Genomic DNA, 17943 nt, shown 5'->3' with positions numbered 1-17943 from the left:
AACTGAGACAATGATCAACCAGAGCACACCTTATCCAGGATTGTTTAAACAAAGCATACCTCGTGGTTCCTGCCCTCATTTCTTCTATACCCTTTAAAAACTAACGCTTATGTCAACAACCCAAAAAGACAGGCCTGGGTGTGGATGTGGGAAGGGTGAAGTGTGTGTGTGTGGGAGAACCATTGATCTCCTTTATCTGTTCCTCTTCTCAACATGGTTGTCTATACTAGTGACACGTGTCCCAGTATCACTTGTGGAAATTGTCAGAGCCCAGGCTTTTGCTTTAAGAACTCAGGTTACACCGCACACTCGTCCCAGCTTCTCAGAGCAGCTGCTTTAAATAAACTGCCCCGTCGATACTAGCCAGGCCTAGCTTGCTGGTACCCAAGAATTCTCCATCCTCCCACAGAATCAGAACGCACCGCCCCTCCCAGGCAGCGTGAGCAGCGAGCCGCCACCCAGGCAGGGCGGGGCTCCGCGCGCCGCCTTCTGGGAAGAGCTTTCTGGTACAATCGCTATGCTTTCACGACAGTCCCGGGCTGCTTTACGGCTGCTCGGCTTCTCCGCAGTCCGAGCTACGGTAACGTGGTGGCCTCCCCCTACTACGCGCACTGATGAAACAGAAGAGGAAAGGTGCAAAAAAGAAAAAGCGGGACGAGGGGGAAAGGGAGGCGGAAATGGATGACCCGCAAGACGGGGATGAACCCCACTCGTCCAAGGACTTCTCCTCCCTGAGGACCCCCGCGCCATGGGGTCGGCTGGCCTATCTTTTATCTGTGTGCTTTGTGTCCAACAGCCTCTCCTCTCTTCCTCTTTGGAAGGGGCTGCTTGGTGTCTTTTGTGTAGCTGGGTGGATAGTACCGTTATTCCAAGATAGGTCTCAGAGGCGTTAAGGTGGGGAGTGGATTTAAGGCGTCGCAGTTTCATTTGTGGCGACTGATTGGACGTGTTTATTTGGTTGTTTGGTTTGGTTTTAAATCTTAAAGTAGGAAAGGCGTCGGCCCTTCCTTAAAGTAGGAATTATCCACGCACAGTTTGCGCAACAGCTTTACGTGAACTGCCTGGAGCAGTGCTGTGCAGATTTTTCAACAGAATGAGAGCATTTAAAAGCCAAAACAAAACAAAAAACAGAAAAAAAAACATTTTTTTAGTATTTGTAATAGATTCCACTCCTATCTCTGCAGACCATCTTGAGCGGTTGTTCTGATAATGCTTGTCGGCTGTCAGAACAATAGCTGGTTACTGAGCCTTTACCCAGCCATTTTGAAGTTGTGTCGTCTAAATTTAGTGTGTGGAGCCGACTGGTCATGGTGTGCCCTTGACCCCTCGGCATCAAATGAAAACTAAGTGTGTTGTTGGTCACTGCTTCTTGGCATTAACTGGAATTCCCCTTCCAAACAGCATGGCCTGTATTCTTGTCACACCAAACACAGCATGCACTAGATTGCTTTGATCTTGCCGCGTTGTAACTTGTTTCTTCTTAGATGATCAGGCCACACAGCTTTATTCTTTTGGCTTTAACAGTCACCAACACCTTAGTTTTTATTTTGTTCTTGTGGGGTTTTTTTAAAATTGTTTTTATTGAGCTATATATTTTTCTCTGCTCCCCTTCCTTTCTCCCCTTCTGCCCTTTCCCATGGTCCCCATGCTCCCAATTTACTCAGGAGATCTTGTCTTTTTCTACTTCCCATGTAGATTAGATCCATGCATGTCTCTCTTAGGGTCCTCAGTTTTGTCTAGGTTCTCTGGGATTGTGAATTGTAGGCTGGTTTTCTTTGCTTTATGTCTAAAAGTCATTTATGAGTGAGTACATATGATATTTGTCTTTCTGGGTCTGGGTTACCTCACTTAATATGATTTCTAGATCCATCCATTTGCCCGCAAATTCAAGATATCATTGGTTTTTTTCTGCTGTATAGTATTTCATTGTGTAAATGTACCACATTTTCCTTATCCATTCTTCGGTGGAGGGGTTTTAGGTTGTTTCCAGGTTCTGGCTATGACAAACAATGCTGCTATGAACATAGTTGATTGAGCACATGTCCTTGTACGATTGAGCATCCTTTGGGTATATACCCAAAGGTGGTATTGCTGGGTCTTGAGGAAGGTTGTTTCCTAATTTTAGTTCTTATTTTGAAATCACCTCTTAAATTTGTTTACTTACTGTCATTCCCTCTACCATTTTTGCTTTCGTGTACATTTATTTTTGTCGACTCTTGCATTTGTCTTCTGAGATTTGTCCATCGGATCAGGTTAAAGGTTTTCTTTGCGTCTTGTAGGTTTTATTTTGTTGTTGTTGTTTTGTATGTGTATAGAAGTGTGGTGTTTGCTTATATGTATGTGGGAGCACAGGCCAGAGGAGGAGTTCTTAGGTTCTGTTCTGTCTCACTCCACCTTACCTCCTTGAGACAAGAGCTGTCACTAAATTTGGAGTTAGGCTGGCAACCAGCAAGCGTCAGTAATCCTGCCATAGTCCCGTGTCATGTCCTTTCTGGTTCTCTCTTTCATTATATGGTGAAAATATAGGTATTAATGTCGCTATGCCTAGCTTTTAACATGGATGCTGGGATTCGAACTCAGGACTTCACATATGTGGATTTTTAATGTACTGTTCAAAAGCCTTTTGTTTAGAATCCAAATTGATTGTATCTTTTCCCCCCTTTTGACTTATTGTTTATATTGATAACCTCACTTTCTTTGAAAACTACTTTCATTTCTTAAGTTAGAGCGTTGAGAATGTATAATTCTCTTCTGTTAACACCTTTTATGCCTTTGCATAGTAGCCAGTGTTCTGTGTGTTTATTGAACCCTGTTCAGGCAGCCTGTGTTCAAGTTAGATAGATCTCCTTTCACCAGAATAGGTAGTTCTAATGTCTGGCGCTGCTGTTCCATTCTTTGTTTCCCGGAAGCTTTACACATCTTTGCTTTACCAGCCCAGCCTTGTTGGGGAATATTATTTTAAGGTGTATTGCTTTTGTTTATGTTGCATTTGTTTAACTCTGTGAAACTGTGATTCTTTGCCTCTCTAAAACACCTGATGGTCTAATAAAGAGCTGAACGGCCAATAGTGAGGCATGAGTAAGGATAGGCGGGGCTGCCAGACAGAGAGCATAAATAGAAAAAGAAACGAGGGGAGGAGAAGTAAAGAGAGAACAAGGGGAGGAGGGCTTCATGGGTCAGTTACTTAGCTACGGAGTAAGAGTGAAAGGAAGATATACAGAAGAAAGAAAAGGAGGCAAAAGGTAGATGGGATAATTTAATTAAGAAAAGCTGACAAGAAACAAGCCAAGCTAAGGCCACCCCATCATAACTAAGAATAAGCCTCCATGTGTGAATTATTTGGGAGCTGAGTGGTAGGCCCCACAGAAAGCCAAAAGAGTAAAACTTTGCACTACACAGCTTCCTGGCCTCTCAGTGATGTCAGATGGAGGTATGAGAATGTGACTGTGCAAGCTGACAGGATGCTATGTCATCTGTGCTCACCCCATACTCCAGGTCCACCTCTGGTACATGGCCTCTGGGGCACCTTTGTAAAACTGAGAAGCCCTGGGGAAGCATTTACTCTTTGGCTGCACGTGGACTTTTCTCTTGTTTTGTCTGTGTTAGCTTTGCCTCATTAAGTCAGTGCGGTACACAGTGTACACTATGGTGAAAAGACAAGGACCTGAGATTTAACTCTCGATTTACTTATCTGTTCGATCCATTTTTTTAACATCTATAAAATGGGATAGCAGTACCAGCTTTCCAGTGTGATAGTGAGTTTCAGATGGGACTGGATGAAAGGTCTCAGTAACTTCCATGGCCTCTTTAGCCACACTTCTATGATGACTTCTATGTTTTGTTACACCAGCAAGCAGAAGGCATGTTCGTTGCCATTACCCAAGCTAAGACATCACACCATTCTTGTCAGCTGGTAAAAGATAGGCTCCACTGACCCTTAGGAAAAAGAGCTGAGATTATCCTGGCTTGGCTGTAAGGTGATAGGACAAGCAGCAGCATCTCCTGCTTCTGTGGATAAAAGGGGGGCTGCCGAGACAGGGTCATGAAAGTCTGCAGATGGTGTCTTGGAAATGCGGCTAGATCCTTCGATAGGCCAGACAAGGTAGTCCATGCAGTATAATCTCAGCACTGAAGCAGAAAAATCATAGGTTCAAGACCTGCTCGAACCAATAACAAATTCAAGTCAGCCTGAACTGTATAATGAGAAGACAGCCAAAGGCCCTTTGGTACATCTTTGTGGAATGGGCAGGTAGTGTCCTGTCTCCTGAGTCTGTTCCCAGATTGAGTTAGTGCATTCTGGGACAGGCAAGTTCCTGCTCTGTTTCCCTCACTCTGTCTGAGATTGAGTTAGTGCATCCCAGTGTTCTCTGTGTGCTTACGGTGTTCATCATTGCCACCCTGCAGTGAAGGACGGGCATTTAGTTACTTTGGCCCCTTCCTGCACTAGTAGGTTCTTTCTGTTCATAATTGTTCCTGCAGTCGTCTTTCCTCTTTCCTATATCTGTCTGCAGTATCCTCTCAGTCCTGGACTTCTAAAGGGAGCTTTTCCTACATACAGATAATGTTGGTTTGTTGTTGTTTTTTTTTTTGATGTTATTGTTATTTTGTTTTGTTTTTGGTTTGTTTGTTTTTGAAAGGGGCATTAATTGAAAATATAAAAGATGTTCGGATTGTGAACAATACAGATTTAGTGTCTCCTCCTCTTGAGCTATATGTTTGGCATGTTTGAGATTATTTTAGAATTAGATGCCCCTGAGCTGATCTTGAGATGATTTTGGAAGGAAAATTACTAAGTAAGATTGTTAAATCTTTACTGAGGGCTGGCAAGATGGCTCTGTGGTAAGGGCACTTTCTACCAAGCCTGATAAGCCAAGAACTCATGCAGTGGAAGGAAAAACCCAGCTCCTGTCATCCATACTTAAAATTGCATGCGCATGCTCATGTGTATGCATGTGTTACATATGTACACACATATGAATAGATAAATAAATGTAAAAAATGTTGATGAGACTTTTGCTGCTGTTAAAATCTTTACAGGAGATCTCAGCCCTGCTGAGCTGATGCTGTTGACTATAGGAGATGTTATCAAGCAGCTGATTGAGGCCCACGAACTCGGGAGAGACATCGATCTCAATAAGTAAGTGCAGCTATAAGTGGGCAATCTTGCAGTTTTGTTCTTAAGTAACTGTCTGTTTAACTGTCTGATACATGGCCTCACTTTGAAGCCCAAGATCTCCTCAAACTCAAGCCATTCCTCTTGCCTTTACCTTCCAAGTCCTGAAATTACCAGCATGCCCCGCTATGCCGAGCAGGAGAGTTGTTCTGTTAACTGATCCTGTGCTACCTGTTTTCTATGTAGTCATTAAGAATCTCAGGTTTCTGCCTTGTTCTATCATGTCCTTCACAATGAATAAGCTGTGTCTGAGCCTCCTAATCTGATTGCCTCCATCTTTGTTGGGTACTCCCAGTATCTCAGGCACTGGTACAAGGGCACTGCAGGTAATGGCTGAATTAATCCTCTCAGGAACTTGATGAGGGGTGTCTTAGTTTGAGTTACTATTGCTGTGATGAAACACCATTATCAAAGCAGCTTGGGGAGGAAAGGGTTTATTTGTCTTACACTTCTAGGTACCATCTGCCACTGAGAGAAATCAGGGCAGAAACTCAAACAGGGAACCTGGAGGCAGTAACTGATGTAGAGGTCATAGTGGAGGGCTGTTTACTGGTTTGCTCCCCATGGCTTGCTCTGCCTTTCTTATAGAACCCAGGCCATCAGCCCAGGGGTGGTACCACCCACAATAGGCTGGACTCTCCCCTATCAGGAAATGCCTGACAGGCTTGCCTATAGCTCAAACTTATAGAAGCGTTTTCTCTCTCTCTCTCTCTCTCTCTCTCTCTCTCTCTCTCTCTCTCTCTCTCTCTTTCTCTCTCTTTCTCTCTCTCTTTTATTATAAACTGATTGGCCCATTAGCTCAAGCTTCTTATTAACTCGTATAACTTATATTAGCTCATTATTCTTGTCCATGGCCACGTGGCCCAGTACCTTTTTCAGCAAGGCAGTCACATCTTGTTTGCTCTGTGTCTGGATCACAACTGCAGACTGCAGAATCCTTGTCCCAGAATTCTTCTGTTCTCATTGTCCCACCTCTACTTCCTGCATGGTCACCCCACCTATACTTCCTCCTGGCTACCGGCCAATCAGCATTTTATTAAACAACTACAAGAAACATGTTTACAGGGTAAAACCATTGTCCCACAGCAATCTACCCCCCCCTTTTTTTTAAAGAACAAGAACTCTGAATCTAATATCCTTTGTTTAGCTTTTCTCTGGACCATTATTCATAACAACTTGTAACCAACATTCTAAACAAAGGAAAATATCCATAGTCCTTTTTTGGGGAATGTGGGCTTAGTTTTCCAGTCTACTTCCTCCTGGTTGGGAGCACTGATAATCTTATGGGGACCCAAAGAAAATTTAGAATTATGATCAAGTCCTGACTGGAGTATCCTGTGAGGCTTGATCATCTCAACCAGCAGTCTTGGGTGTTGAACTCAGACATCTGGGCCATCTGCTCCTATCGAAGATTTCTCAGGGGGTCATCCTTGATCAAACCTTATTTTTCTTAACCTGAAATAAATCCACAGCCTCTCATTTCTTGTGGAAACAAAAGCAAAACCTCTTCTCCAAAGTAACATATCTTTTGACTTCAATTTTGAAGTCAAGGCATTCACAAGATACCTACAATTCTATTTTATTTTTAATTTTTGGCTTTTTGAGATAGGGTTTTGCTGTGTATCTTTGTCCTGGAACCCACTCTGTAAACCAGGTTGTCCTTGAACTCAAAGAGATCTGTTCTGCCTCTGCCTCCCAAGTGTTGGGATTAAAGGTGTGTGCCACCACACCCAGCTACTCTTTCTTTTTTATTTTAAGGACTTTAACCTTTTTTCTTTTCTCTCCCAATCCTACATTTATTTTTAAACACACTGTAAACTGTTTAGAAGCTTTTTCTTCTGAAACTATCTTACAGTATCTCTTTTTTTCTGACTACATAAGTCTTTAATTTGCTAAATGATATGGCTAGGATTAAAGCCATGGCTTTGATGGCTGGATCCAGCCCATTCCTTAGCTTTAGGAGATTTCAGCCTCATGGTGGAGGTACCAGCGGGAGCTATGTTTATTGCCACAACTTTACGGCATTTCAAGGTCCCTGCCACCACCAAAAAGCTTGCAGTCAGCTTTTCATCAACACCATTCAAGTGTTTTGTGGCAGGACCTTTTAAAAGAGCTGCAAGGTTTTGCAGCTAAAACTGAATCAGGAAGTCTCTCTTAAATGAGAGTGCTTGCCTCATGCAAGCAGAGCCCACCCAGGAAAATGCTGCTATCAATAAGCTGTGCATAACACTATTCTTTTCTCTCTAAAATTACTTCCCAGGCTCTCTCAGGCTTTTTGTGGATGCAGATGTCCATGTGGGCGCCATTCTGTTGACTGACGTTTTCAGTCCCACCAGTTCCCACAGCCGTTTAGCCCAAAAAAAAATCACACAGAGGTCTACATTAATTATAAACTGATTGGCCCATTATTAACTCTTATAACTTATATTAGCCCGTTATTCTTGTCCATGTTAGCCACATGGCTCAGTACCTTTTTCAGCGAGGCAGTCACATCTTGCTTGTCAGCTTGACACATAAGAACAACACTTTTCTGTAAACGGAGATTGCCTACACTTTTCAGTTAGAACCTTTTCTTTCTCATTTATCCCTCAGATGGTACGTTAATACTAATATCACACTGTAAAACATAATAACTTTAAAGTTCCACCATCTTTACAATTCAAGCAGATTAAAAGTTCAGTCTCCTTAAAAATCTAAAATCCCTTTTAAAAGTTCAAGTCTTTCAACTATGGGCTCCTGTAGAAATCAAAATTAAGTTAAATACCTTTTATTTCAAGAGGGAAGAACCAAGGCACAGTCACAGTCTGAATAATGTAAATAATCAATGTCTGGGATTCACTCATCACCCTCTGGGCTCCTCCAGGGTATTTGGTCCACTTCTCTAGCTCTGCCCTCTGCAGCATTCACAGTTCGCCTTCTAGGCTCTGGCTGGCTCCACTCCACTGCTTCTGCTGTTCTTGGTGATCATCTCATGGTACTGGTATCTCCAAAATGTTGAGGTCTTCTACTACAACTGGGCTGCACTTTTACCGTAGCCTTTCCTGGACTCTCTTCGTGATGCCAAGCCTCAGCTTTTTCATGGCTCCTTCAATCCTGGGGTTTTTACTACTGTGCTGGTATACCTTCACCAATGACCTCTCTTAGTGCCAAGCCTAAATTGCTTTCCATGATTCTTTCATGTCTTCAAAACCTGTACTACTTGGGATACACATGACCAGGTTTGGCTGCCAGCACACAGTACAACCTTGGCCACCTTTGAACACAGTTTGCATGTGCTAACTCTGGGGAAACACTTTCCAGTAGACTTTACCTCAGTGATGCTGGTCTCTTCTTAATCACAGCTGATTCTTCAGCCCCAGCCAACCAGCATCCATTGTTCCAACAAAACAAAGATTTAATTTAGTGATTCTGGTCTCTTGTTAATCGCAGCTGTTTTCCATTAGACACCACATATTTGTCACACAAATGGCCAGGTAGAGTCTTTGCTTCCCTCTGAAACTTCGCAAGCCAAGCCTCCATCTTCTGCGTTGCTCTCAGTGTACTTATCTTCTAAGCTCCTACAGAACAACCTACCAAGCTCTTAACTTCTCAGTGGCTTTTCAAGGCCAAAGTTCCAAGTCCTTCCACAGTCCTACCAAAACAACATGGTCGGGTCTGTCACAGCAATACCCCACTTCCTGCTACTAATTTCTTAGTTTGGGTTACTGTTGCTATGATGAAATACCATGACCAAACGCAACCTTTGGAAGAAAGGATTTCTTTCACTTTTTTCAACTCTCAGGTCAAGCTCCATCACTGAGGGAAGTCAGGACAGGAACTTAAAGCAGGAACCTGGAGGCAGGAACTGATGCAGTGCCCAACGAAGGTGCTGCTTACTGGCTTGCTCCCCATGGTGTGTTCATCCTGCTTTATTATTGAACCCATTGGCCTAGAGGCAGCATCACCTTCAATGAGCTGGAGGAAAAACTATAGAATAGAATACTTTCATAGCCAAAAGAGGACAATTCCGACTCATTTATTCCTTTAGCAAATGCTGTTTAAGCATGGTGGAAGAGGTTAGGTACAGCCGTCTTAAACACTAATTAAGAAACTACCCCACCAAAGCTACCGAGAAACCTTGTCTCAAAAAACCAAAAAGAGAAAAAAAGAACAAAAGAAAAGAAAAAAAGAAACTACCCTACAGGATTGCCTACGGCCCAATCTTATTGGAGGTGTTTTCTCAACTGGGGTTCCCTCTTCTCAGATAGCTCTAGCCTATGTCAAATTGGCATAAAATTAGTCACACAAGGGGCCTGCAAGATGGTCTAGTAGGTGAAAGTGTAGGGGATGGAGGAAACCAACTCCCAAAAGCTGTCCTTTGACCTCTATGCTGCCGCAGTGACACATGAACACAGGCACGCATATACGTATTGAAAAAACAAACTTGGCCTGGCACACCTTTAATCCCAGCACTCCGGGGGGGGGGGGGGTGCAGAGGCAGGCGGATCTTTGTGAGTTCGAGGCCAGCCTGGTCTACAAGAGCTAGTTCCGGGACAGGCTCCAAAGCTACAGAGAAACCCTGTCTTGAAAAGCCAAAAAAAAAGAAGAAGAAGAAGAAAACAAATCTAAGCAGTATGGGCTAGATGCAGGTGTCATTCTCACCTGACATATGGGTGATCTGAGAAGTAGAGGCGTTAAGTCACCCAGGGGGGAGTAGTCCTTGACACAGTGGCGATTTGGAGCCTCCAAAGCCCATTTGTTCCTTTGCACCATCATCTCGCATCCCATTTTCTCCTGTCTGCTTGGAAGCACCACTGCTGGGAGCACCCTGTCTGGTGCCTTTATCTACTCCCAGCCATCTCTACCACACATTTATGTCCATTCACCTTGGTCTTTGGTGCACCCTCGATTGAGTGGTCCTTCATCTCTGCTCCTTATTTTCTTTTCTGCATTTGCTCTTTATATATGTTCACAGAGAGAGGGTTCTCCCCACTATGTCATGTAATCACCACATCCGTGACCTCTTGTAGACCAGTTCTCCGTTTCTTAAGGTGGCTGTACCCAACCTTTTCCTTTGAACACTGTGCTTAGAAAGCATTTGCTAAAGGAATAAGTGAGTCATACTTGTCCTCTTGTGACTATGAAAGCGTTCTAGTCTAAAGCTTGTCCTACAATGTCTTAGAGTGACATCCCTGTGTCTACTGCCTGAGACCTGAGCGCTTCTCTGGTCTGTCTTTCCTAATTTCCCCAGCACATGTTAAAGTCCTTCCTACGTTCGGGAAGTAGCCCTTGCCTGTGGTGTGTGTGTGTAGGCTTAGCCACAACACATCACGTGAAAGGACTGTGACTTACATCTGATATACCACATATGTATGTGTGTGCTAGCTATTCAGTTAGCTGAAAACATTGTGAGCAGCCCACAGATTTTGTTTAGGTGGGTCAATTAGACAATGTGACCAGTAGGATTTGGCTAGTGGGCACAAAGGAAAGCAAAGCTGGTCAAATTGTAGAGAAAATAAAGGGATAAACTGGATACACCATGCATCTGTAATCTCAGCATTCAGGGGCACAGGGAGAATTTTGAGTTCAAAGCTAACTTGGATATAGCAAGACAAATGGAAGAGGGGTTTAGGAATTAAAGTAATTATTTTAGCAAAAGATACTCTTGGGGTTATATATAGATAGGGTCATAGGTAGGAGGAGACAGGATTTTTTTTGTTTTGTTTTGTTTTTTAATAGGTAAGGTAGAGTCTAGAACTTACATTCTGGTTTGATTTGTTGTTGCTTTTATATATTAAATTTTATCCAAGAAAGTAGTTCTTGGTTGGGGTGATTTCTTCCTGGGGACACATGGCAATGTCTAGACAGCCTTCTACACACAGTCCCAAATGTCAGCAGCAAGGCTGAAGAGGTAGTTAGGTCAGAGTAGTTCTTTAGGGTGGGAAGGTTTGGAAAGAGACCTTCACTGTGCCGTTATCCTGGGCCCGCAGTCCTGCTTTACTTCCTAGTGTTTAGGGTTAAAGGAAAGCAGGGTGCTTACGAACAGATTTTGACCTTTGTTTCCTCAGTGTGTATAGGTTGTTAAGCCGCTCTTGCCCCCGGTGACGGGTGGAGCAGTGCCAGATGTTATGTGTGCACACCATTCTGTGAGCAGTGCCAGATGTTATGTGTGCACACCATTCTGTGAGCAGTGCCAGATGTTATGTGTGCACACCATTCTGTGAGCAGTGCCAGATGTTATGTGTGCACACCATTCTGTGAGCAGTGCCAGATGTTATGTGTGCACACCATTCTGTGAGCAGTGCCAGATGTTATGTGTGCACACCATTCTGTGAGCAGTGCCAGATGTTATGTGTGCACACCATTCTGTGAGCAGTGCCAGATGTTATGTGTGCACACCATTCTGTGAGCAGTGCCAGATGTTATGTGTGCACACCATTCTGTGAGCAGTGCCAGATGTTATGTGTGCACACCATTCTGTGAGCAGTGCCAGATGTTATGTGTGCACACCATTCTGTGAGCAGTGCCAGATGTTATGTGTGCACACCATTCTGTGAGCAGTGCCAGATGTTATGTGTGCACACCATTCTGTGAGCAGTGCCAGATGTTATGTGTGCACACCATTCTGTGAGCAGTGCCAGATGTTATGTGTGCACACCATTCTGTGAGCAGTGCCAGATGTTATGTGTGCACACCATTCTGTGAGCAGTGCCAGATGTTATGTGTGCACACCATTCTGTGAGCAGTGCCAGATGTTATGTGTGCACACCATTCTGTGAGTAGCCTGTGCCTGAAGTGCTGTGATCTTGATAACTATAAATGCTTGGGTTTCAGAGTGAAAACCAAGACAGCTTCCAAGTATGGCCTTTCGTCCCAGCCCCGCCTGGTGGATATCATCGCTGCGGTCCCTCCTCACTATCGAAAGGCCTTGATTCCCAAGTTAAGGGCCAAACCCATCAGGACTGCCAGTGGGGTGAGTGTCTGAACTGGAGAACTGGCGGTGGCGGTGGCAAGGCAGGGGTGGGGAGCTCAGACTCCTGAAGTCTGTCGTGCTGTGTGCTCAAGTGAAGGGGTGTGCAGCAATGCTGAAAGGGCAGTAAAGGAGTACAGTTTTTGTAGTCTTTAAAGATTGAGGCTCGGTCACTTAACACTGTAACAAGTGCTGCTGACCCTCTTATTGCTGATAGCTTCCAGTTGGTACTTCTGAAAGGCATATCATGGTGCAGGGTAGGGTTTTCTTTTGTTTCGCTTTTTAATTTATTTTTATTGTATGTGTATTGATGTTTTGCCTGCATGTATGTGTGAGGGTGTCAGATCCCTTGGAGCTGGGATTACAGTCAGTCATGGGATGTCATGTGGGTGCTGGGACTTGAACCCGAGTCCTCTGGAAGGGCTCTGAACTGCTGAGCCATCTCTCTAGCCCCAGCAGGGTCGTTTTATATGTGATGATTGTAGAGTTAATCTCCAATAGGGAGTGCTGTGGGTATCCAGAGATACGAGTCTCTACAGCAAAAGGAAGAAGTAGAGCCCCAGTAGAAAGCATTGTGCTTTCCTGACCTGTGAGTACGCTTGTATGATGGGGGAGGGGGTCAGGCTCAGGGTGTTGGGAACAAAAAAGGAATAGGAAAGAGATCACAGAGGTGGGAGGGGCGTGAAGGGCATGGCATCTGCAGGCAGGGAGTGCCACAGATGGGGGAAACTCAGTTCACTTGACTGATGATTTTCTTTTTGAGAGACTCTCACTGTAGAGACCACACTGACCTTTGAACTCCTACTAAGTTCATCTGAGACAACTAGGGACCTTGTTTAGAATTAGATTGTAAACAGTCACATACATCTGACAAAGAAACCAGATAACAAGAAACCATTTCCTGATGTGAGCAGGACAAGTTTCTAGAAAGTTAGTCCAGATGCGGCCTGCATAGCAGTTCAGAAACGTAAGGCTGTGTTGGGCACTCTTGTCCTGATCCCTGTAAATCATTATGGACTGAATTGGGATTGAGGCTCTAGGATAAAAAGGCTGAGTGTGAGAGGCCAGGGGAAATGGGCAGGGTTAGGATTAGGATCCATTGGAAAGGGGTTCCAGAGTTGAAGTCCATGTTCCTCATGTGACCCAGTGTGTTTGGTATGCTGTCTGGATCAGGACATGATATTTCTAGTGCCTGTGTTGGCTACTTTAGTGACGTGGTCTTTTGGATTCTGGTATTTGTGGACAGTTGAACCCCACAATTTTTACATACAATGTGCTTTCAAATCTGATACACATGTGTTACTAACAAGTACTTGTACACACACAAAAACTTAAAAAACAAAAATGAAAACCCAGGAGTTTAGCTTGTGTGCGTTGCTGTCTTCTCACCACCTGCTGTTTCAATAACTTCTCAGTTCAGAATCCCTGCTGCACTTGGTTGCCATGGCTCCTCAGAACATACCTGTTCTGTCTTTTCTTGATTTCATTATCTTCACAGTGAAGATTGTCGGCTGGTCATTTCCTAACACGTTTTTCGGTTTGCTTTAACTAATGCTTCTGCGTAACTAGAGCCAGGTCATGCCTTTTTGGTAATCTGCACACATGTGTGTGCTTATATAAGCACGCTTCCATCTGTTTCGGGGTGTCTTGATCTGTCAACAACTGTAATTGGAGAACAATACTCCAGTTTCTTCAGCCCTGGGCTTCATTCTGTTTCTCTCTGTTACACGTACAGCTTCCTCTCTGTCTGTAAGAAATCCTGGTCATGTTAGCTTTAGTGTGGCTCTATCTGGTCAGCTACTTCTTAATAGCCTTAATATCTTTTGTTTTGGTTTGGTTTTTGTTTTTTTTTTTTATTGTTGTTGTTTTCCAAGACAGGACTTCCCTGTGTAGCTGTCCTGGAACTAGCTCTTGTAGACCAGGCTAGCCTAGAACTCACAGGGATTCACCTGCCTCTGCCTCCTGAGCACTGGGATTAAAGGCGTGCGCCACCACAGCCCGGCCTAGCCTTAAAATCTTTGCTACCAGCCTTTTCTCAAGCAGGCTCTTTCCCCCGCCCATCCTCGACTCCGTCAGGTACTCTGAGATTTTACACATAGACTCTGGATCAGTCTGGTTCCTAACTTCCTGCTTTCTGCTATAGATTGAAACCTAAAGTGTCCGTGAAATTTGAATAATAATGATTAGGTTTTTTATATATATATGTAGTGACCTTTGTCGATATTTTAGCAAAATATCTAGAGAGAGAATAAGATTCACCCAAATCTTAAAAATTAATTTCCAGGTCTGGGTTTACAGCTCAGTGGAAGAGGAGTGCTCAAAGACTCTGGATGCAGTCTCCAGCACCGCAAATTAATAGTAACAGTTCCTTATTCTGTATTTACCGTAAAACCAATTATAAAACTCATATATGCAATTCATATAAACATTCAAATATTATCAGTATAAAAGAATTCGGCTTTAGGGTGTAGCACCTTCCATATTTTGAGAGAGATACCCAGATTTCTCTTCAGGTTGCATCGATCTTTCCCCTCTTCATATCTTGAAGACCCTAAAGTGCAGCTCCAGTTACATTCCTTTCCTTCGCTCTTAAGGTAACCACTCTAGAATTGTGTTAATTTTTTCAGTGATAGATTTTTAATTAATCTTTCTTTTATAGATTGCAGTTGTGGCTGTGATGTGCAAACCTCACAGATGTCCACACATCAATTTTACAGGAAATATATGTGTGTAAGTATGATTTTGACAAGTTGATGTGTGTGTTTCAGTTAAACTAGTAAGTAGATTTATTAATGTCCTGGCCAGTACAGGCTGATGATAGTAAGATGTTGCTGCATAGACGCGTAGCTTTGGTAAGGTATTTCAGCACTTTGAAAGTGGAGCAGCCACTGCTGCAGTGCTGAAATACTCATAGGTTATGAGCTTGGGATAACGGACATCTATGACCAACAAGCTCCCTGGATTCCAGCATCAAATTCAAAATGAATTTGGACCAGAAAAATATCAAAGTTTTTATATTATTCTTATAAATAACTGTTAGATTTCTGTAGTTGAGGTATTGGGAAGAATTCATGGGTACAAATGCATGGCTTGAGTAGGAACATTAAATGGGAGGGAAATTTTCCTGAATATGGGTCCCAGGAAAGCATAGAATCATCCAGACTGGACAGCTGGGCTCCCGCATTAAGCATGTAAAGATCTTTGCCTGCAGTGTTCTGGACACGAATGTCGCCATGTTCCTTCACTTACTGTCTAGTTTGCTTGTTGGTAAACAATGCTGCGAGAGGAGGCTACTGTTTGAAGTGATGGCAAAGCCGCTTTGATAGCAGAATTTTCTGTTTGACTGAGTGTTTCACCTGCCCTCCTCTTTCTGTTGTGTCTAGATACTGCCCTGGAGGACCTGACTCGGATTTTGAGTACTCAACCCAGTCTTACACAGGCTACGAGGTAAAGACTTACTCCTGACTAAGTGCTATGATCCAGAGTGTGGCATGACAAGTACCAACATTCTTAGAAGTTTGGGCTTTTTTCCTGATTAAAAAGCTTTTTGCCAGGTATTTGACCATATGTGTGCCAAGCCACAGGAGCAGTGCTAACATGAGCATTTCTTACTATTATTTCTGACCACTGTCCCAAGTGCTTTGCCCCTCGAACCCTTTCAGCAGTATTTGGAAGCAAGATACTGTGATTATCTCAGTTTTATGGTGAAGAATTTGAGGCATATACATATATATATTTATGTGTGTTGTGTTGGGGTTTTTTTTTCAGACATTTCTCTTTGTGACTCAGATTGACCTCAACCTTTTAATAGTATTCCTATCTCACCTTCCTAACCACAAAGACTTTGGGAATTAGATAACTGCTCAGAGCGCTTGTCCCTGGAGAAAACTGACTCTCTCTCTCAGCACCATCGATTGCCTGTAGCTCATTATCTAGTGGTAGGGCCTTAGGAAATCCCCCCATCCATGTTGGCATGTCAGCTGGTGATGTCATTGTGTGACAGACAGTCATTTGTTGGGATCTTGTAAGTGTATTTATCCCTGTCACATGTAAAAGACACGACCTGGTTTTCTGCCCACCTCTCCCCGAGCGTTCGGTGTATCAGCTGGAGTTGGCCACTCTGCTATCACTTACTTTCTGTATTCTGACCAGCTCTGGGTCTCTATAATACTTTCCACCTGCTGCTGTTTCAAAAAGAAGCTCATCGTCCTTTTATGCTAGGAAACTTCTTCATCACAGTAGAGTGTTCCAGTGTGATAGTGACATCAAGACCATTTGCTGAACCATTAGAAACCTTGTGTAACAATAAAGGCCTTGTGCAAAGAGATTTTACTACATGACTCTCTTGAGTATGTATGCCCATCGGTGTGTGTGCACCTACACTTTGGATGTCATCACATTTCCACAGAAGGTGACTGAAACCCAAGAAGATGTCCTGCTGTTGAGGTACCCTCGACAGTGTGGTACGGACTAGCCTGATGTTCTGAACCTTGCCAAAACTGAGAAAGGAAGGTGGGATATGAGGCATGGCTTTAGTGCTCAAAACCCTTGAGTAGTTTAATTTTAATACAACCCTTCACTCCTTCAGTATTTTTTTAATTTGTTATAACTATAATATGATATTTTTTTCCTTATTTTCTTAGCCAACTTCCATGCGAGCTATTCGTGCTAGATACGACCCTTATCTGCAGACAAGACATCGGATTGAGCAGGTAAAGAAGCTTTTAAGTTGGTTTTTGTGCTTCAAAAGTTGCCGTGCCATTGCTTGATTTGGAGTCATTATGAAGGAGAGAAGAGTGTAATTTTACGCTCATCTGGAGAGGCTTTCTGTGCCACGTGTGGTTAGACTTGCACTCCTTAGAGACTCCTGTCTCCTTGAAGGCTTTTATATTCTTGTACTTCTTTCAGTTTGAAGGAAGTCACTTATGAAAGTGTGTACAAGTTCTTTAATAGTCAACAAGGGGTTGAACGTCAGCTTCCAGAGCCAGGTGAAGAAGTGTGACAGTCTTGCTCAGTGAGAGCAGGCAGTTTACAGCAAAGGGGTGGTGGGCAGCTGTTTGGGTCTTGTGGACTTGTTCTGTGCCATGACCATGGTAGTGTATATTCCATCAAAACTCCCCAGGTGTGCCTTTTAAAGGGGATGGATTTTATTGCATGTAATTTATACATTAACATAACAGGTTAAAAGCTAGTACTGTGTTGGTGATGTTGAACTTCTCAAGGAGTCTAAACATAGTTGACAGGTGTTAAAATGTAAGCACCATCTGTAATTGTTATAGTAATTTACATGGCGAGATAGATAGAAGGTCTAAAATAGAGCGTATAGTACACATGTTGCTTCTGGGTTTGGGTATCTGTTTGTTGTTGAACACCACCCAGTTCTAGTGATCACTTTGCGGTCACTCAAGCATGTGTAGGTGTTTGCTGTAAGAGGACCCTACCCGGGGAGCCCATGAGGCTTGGGAAAACATGTTCTGAACTGACTTTGACCTCGTTTTTGTATTCAAACATGGTATGTAACTCATTTAAGATAATATTAGTCAGGATCAATGGAACAGAACTTATAGAATAAAATGATTTACAGGCTGCGGGCCAGCTAATCCAGCAATAGCTGCCTATGAACAGATCCAAGAATCCAGTAGTTCAGTCTACGAAGCAGGATGTCTCAGCTGACCTTCAGTATATGGGGAACCCCAAAGAAGTGGGCTCTGAAGCTAATGAAGGGATGGTCTTGGTAGCGAGAGCAAGAGTAAGCAGGCAGGAAGAGAGCGTCCTTTAGGTGTCCAGCAGACGGTGTGGCACAGGTCTTCCCACCTCAGAG

At 43.5% G+C, this 17943-nt stretch overlaps 1 protein-coding gene across 2 annotated transcripts in view; it reads left to right on the top strand.

The window, feature by feature from the left end:
• The first annotated feature begins 495 nt into the window (after positions 1-495).
• Positions 496-17943, top strand: part of Elp3 (elongator acetyltransferase complex subunit 3) — a 66357-nt gene continuing 48909 nt past the window's right edge. Inside the window, exons 1-6 of one of the 2 annotated variants that reach the window (XM_048421817.3) lie at positions 496-633; positions 5038-5137; positions 11987-12125; positions 14782-14852; positions 15506-15569; positions 16766-16834. In XM_048421817.3, coding sequence (XP_048277774.1) covers positions 615-633; positions 5038-5137; positions 11987-12125; positions 14782-14852; positions 15506-15569; positions 16766-16834 — 462 coding nt within the window. In that variant the 5' untranslated portion in view covers positions 496-614. Of the gene's footprint in view, positions 754-5037; positions 5138-11986; positions 12126-14781; positions 14853-15505; positions 15570-16765; positions 16835-17943 lie in introns of both variants that reach the window. The other variant, XM_048421816.3, reaches the window with a different exon arrangement.

This window comes from Myodes glareolus, chromosome 12, assembly GCF_982192425.1.
Source record: "Myodes glareolus chromosome 12, mMyoGla1.1, whole genome shotgun sequence".
NCBI lineage: Eukaryota > Metazoa > Chordata > Mammalia > Rodentia > Cricetidae > Myodes > Myodes glareolus.
The sequence above is the reverse complement of the archived record's forward strand: the minus strand, read 5'-3'. Positions and strand labels throughout refer to the sequence as shown.